Here is a 4,370-nt window from a genome sequence, read left to right as displayed (position 1 = left end):
TCACAACACATGCAACCATGCATGAATGAGCCAAGAGAATTTTATATTTTAGTTGGGCTTTGAACCAAAAGCCTACTAGCAAATTCCAATAACGTCCCATTATTTGGAGCAGCCTTGCCAAGGCTGGGTAAGTGTATGACGATTCTGCTAGACCCTTTTTTTGGCCGTGAACATAGTAGGGCTAGTTATGATGATGGTCCGGCGGTGACTGTGCTAGAGTTGTTGTTAGAACATGTTCAAATACGTGCACTTTGCGTTCATGATGATTGAACCATTAAGATAAAAGGTAGCCAACCTATTCTCCAAGATGATAATTTGCATATAGATTTAGCCGTGTAATTTCCAACATGAGGAAACCCGTCACATCGACACCATATATAGAGTCATTGCATGAACAACTCAGGGAGACCAGTCATAGGTCCATACCGTCGACAAAAAAGGTGACCAACTATGCGTAGCGACATGCCATATAACTTTAGTCCACAATTTCCGTCACAAAACCTGGCCAATTTATGATACAATGTATAAAATTATAGAAACACCTCACGAAGGACCCTGCAATATTGAAACTACCAGCTACCGAACATCCAACTATGATATACTGTATAAACTTATAGAAACACCTCACGAAGGACCAGCCAATATTGGAACTTGACCAACTATGGATAACCCACACATTCTAACAGGCAACCCAGAGAAGTGTTATATGTCATGAGTTATATGAATGCCTCGGGGAAGACGGGGCATTGTCGGAATTGTAGGCTCGAAAATATGGAAGAGAAAATGTTACCTACTGTGCACGGCAATATCGCATATAGCTTTAACCCACAGTTGCCAGCATGAAACATGTTTGATATAGATACAGTGGCATAAAAATATCAATGAGGGCAATATTTTTACTGTTTAAAAACTGGTTGTGAGTAAATGAAAAAAATTATTTGGTGATATTTCTTTTATTACAGTCACAACACATCATACCTTACGTCCTTAAGATGATATCTTTAGCATAAAATGAGTGTATAGGTCTAACTCTATCAATGCATGCATTTATCATAAGATTATATCTTTGACATTAAAATGAGCGTCGACATATAACTCTACCAATGCGCATTAGACGAGCGTATAGATATAACTCTTCCGATGCATGCATCATATCTTTAGCATTAGTAACCAAAGGTGGCACACTGTTACAAGGCACACCATCATCCCTACTCTCTACATCTCCTCTTTTAAGACCCCTCACACCAACTGACTCCCATCCATCGAAGCGAAACACCACACAGAATCTCCCGTCGTACTCGCCCACTTCCCTCACATCACGACACCACTAGCCCTGCCTGACCCCTATGGTGCCCATGGCGGGCGGATCACTACTGGCCCTATCAGTCATCGTCCTTGCGGCCGTCGTGTCGACCCTTCTGCTGGCGCCAGTGGCGGCCAATGACATTGACGCGCTCTCAGCCCTGAAGAGCGGCTTGAAGGACCCAAATGGCGCGTTGAAGACCTGGGACCCGCAGTTGGTGGACCCTTGTACCTGGTTTCACATCACCTGCGACGACCACAAACGCGTCACCTGCATGTGAGTAGACTTGGATACCTCCATTCCTTTATGCAAGATTTCGATTTTGTCCATGTGTGTGCCTCTGGTACTCCCCGTGTTTCAAAATAATTGGTGTTCTAGGATTGTCCTAAGTCAAACTTCATTAAGTTTGGCCAAGTCTATATAAAAACATATCGTCACCTATAAAAGAAATTTTGTTTCATTAGATTCATGATGAAATATATTTTCATATTATATATATTTGATATAATAAATTTGTGTGGATTTTTCTATAGGACTAGACAAAATTTGTCAATTTGACTTAGAAAGATCCTATAATCCAATTATTTTGTAATGGTGGAAGTGCTTTGTATCCATCCACCACCCTTGTTCAAACTATTGGCGTTGCCGGTGTGGAACTGGATGAGTAAAAATGGATTATGATTGTCTTGGTTTTCTTTTAGAAAAAAGATGGACTCGATCTGCTGATCTAATGTGCCATGTTTGGTTTACACAATTTTATTTAATTAATTTTTTGGATTGATGCACAGTTTTTGCTACTCATTTTTTAGAGGGTTTTTGGTACTCACTTGGAGTGGAGCAGATGCCCTTTTCCTCTTTTATTTTTGGAGAGGAGCAAATCCATGGAGTAAAACATAAGAAACGTATTGCTTGGTCGTTTGAATTTATTTAGTTTTAGAAGAACCACAAAAAACGAAGAAGAATTTGAAAATAGTTGGACGGATGTAGTTTTTTTTTCAAGATTTTTTTAGGGCAAAACAGCCGTGCTTTATTACTCAATCGGCAAGATTACAGGAATAATGTTCAGGTCGTGGGATGACCCAGCCAAGTGTGACGACCTTTTGCTCTAAATATAGAGTACCTAGTTTTTTTTTTTTTTTGAGAACCACCAAGCTTTACTATTCATAGTTCACAAAACTGGGGATACAAACGTGGTCACGAGGCTGTCCCAACCATACATGTCTACCACAATCTAAAAAATTAGAAAACTTGTAGATACTAGTAAGTGCGCACGCGCAACGCACGTTAATATTTAGGTAATATATTAATTACACGCGGATATTAGGTATGCTATTATTTGTGTGTTAATTTTGTAATTAGTGCAATATTTGGTATGATATTAATTGCATGTTAAACACGTTTAACGCTCGCTATTGGAGCAGTCTAGGTCGTTGGATTGACTTAGTTCGATGGCCGAGATCAGTTGGATCTGCCTTTTTGGGTCTTTTTATATTGGTATAGATGATTTTTTTTTAGATGAAGTTTTTAATAGGCCTAGTCGTAAACTCATGGGCCTGAAGAGTATGAACCTGGCCCAATCAAGGCCTCCTCATGTTGAGTGGCTGCTTTTTTTGAGGGAACATGTGGAGTGACTGCTTGGAACACTGTCCTTTTTGTATTTCTGGACGCATCTAATTTTAACTGGAGTAGTAATGATATTTGTTTGTTTTAACAGAGACCTTGGCCGCCAAAACCTGTCCGGACCTCTGGCACCGGAGCTTGGCCAACTGGACCGGCTACAATATTTGTGAGCCTCTCCAACCCAGTTTATTTCTACCTGTGACAATTTACCAATGACACCGTTAACACACGCTTCCGGAAAGGTATTGACCCACTCTTTTGGCATCTGATCAACAGGGAAGTTTATGGCAACCGCTTGAGCGGCCCGATCCCGAAGGAACTGGTTGGGCTGTCCAACCTGAAAGATGCGTGAGTGGAGCTCAGCTTCATGCATTCTTTGCACTCCAATTGTTCTCCGCGCACTTCGTTTCATCCACCCTACGTTTCACCTGCAGGGATTTTTCAAACAACGACTTCTGCGGCCCGATTCCGACCTCCGGACCGTTTCGGCACATACCACGTCGTAGGTACGTAGTAAGCATGCAGCGCATCCGCCTTCAGTATACATCCGATAATCAAGTTGTTTGTTGCCATATATGTGCATTTCTTCCACCACTGCTCGTGAGCGCTGACCATGCATGCATCTCTCTGCATTGTTGATTTGGTGCAGCTTTGCCAACAACCCGCGCCTGGGCAAGAAGTGCTAGATGGCGCTGGTCGCCTGAGTGAAATAAACTGGTGGTAGCATGCAGCTAACGAAGCGGGCGGCGTCGGTTCATGGAGTAGCTGGATTCGTGAGCGAGGTTAAGCTGTGTGTGTGCGCGCCAGAGTAGACATGTTGATTAGTTTCTGTTCTGTACAAGCTGAGATCGATGTGGCTGTTGCTGTGACATTACTTCCCCTAATAAAACCGCCAACTGATGCTCGAGCCTATATATCTTTGCTTTCTCCCAAGGATTGAATCGCCTTTATTGAGAAGAGAGAGGTTGGTAAAACTTTCTATAAAGTATATGAGCTGCGGGGGGTTTCCGAGTTCAGAAAAGTATATATTTTTGGTCCCTCGAGTTTCTCAAAAATATAGACTTGGTCTTTCAAAAAAAATTGGTACACATTTGATGCTTCTGTCGAAAATATGAGCAAATTACTATGAGATTTAATCCGAATAAACAGAAGATAAATCATGACTACAGCAACAGAGATTAAACTAATCATGTGAACTAGCATAGCAGATGAACAGATCACATCTAGGGCACATACTAGAAACATGAATTCTACCACGAACTCGAACAGGAAGGTAAGAATCACATACGGTGCAGCGGGAGCAACACCGCCGGCGTTGACGTTGTCACCCATGTTGTCGAGGATGAGGTTGCCGAGGTCGGGGAAGAAGTCGTCGTTCACGAAGTCGTCGCTGTCAGCAGTCGCGCGAGTGCGCTCCCCAAAAACCTGATCGCCCCTCTCCCGTACA

At 42.3% G+C, this 4,370-nt stretch overlaps 1 protein-coding gene across 1 annotated transcript; it reads left to right on the top strand.

The window, feature by feature from the left end:
• The first annotated feature begins 1,251 nt into the window (after positions 1 to 1,251).
• Positions 1,252 to 3,835, top strand: LOC119313370 (leucine-rich repeat protein 1-like). The gene is made up of 5 exons (XM_037588931.1): positions 1,252 to 1,579; positions 3,018 to 3,089; positions 3,200 to 3,271; positions 3,358 to 3,429; positions 3,573 to 3,835. Exons 1-5 carry the CDS (start codon positions 1,347 to 1,349, stop codon positions 3,607 to 3,609), a joined length of 486 nt encoding a protein of 161 aa, XP_037444828.1. The 5' UTR covers positions 1,252 to 1,346; the 3' UTR covers positions 3,610 to 3,835.
• Positions 3,836 to 4,370: the final 535 nt, after the last annotated feature.

The sequence above is a fragment of the Triticum dicoccoides genome, chromosome 1A (assembly GCF_002162155.2).
Source record: "Triticum dicoccoides isolate Atlit2015 ecotype Zavitan chromosome 1A, WEW_v2.0, whole genome shotgun sequence".
NCBI lineage: Eukaryota > Viridiplantae > Streptophyta > Magnoliopsida > Poales > Poaceae > Triticum > Triticum dicoccoides.
Note: the sequence above shows the minus strand (reverse complement) of the source record. Positions and strands in the feature narration are given on the sequence as shown.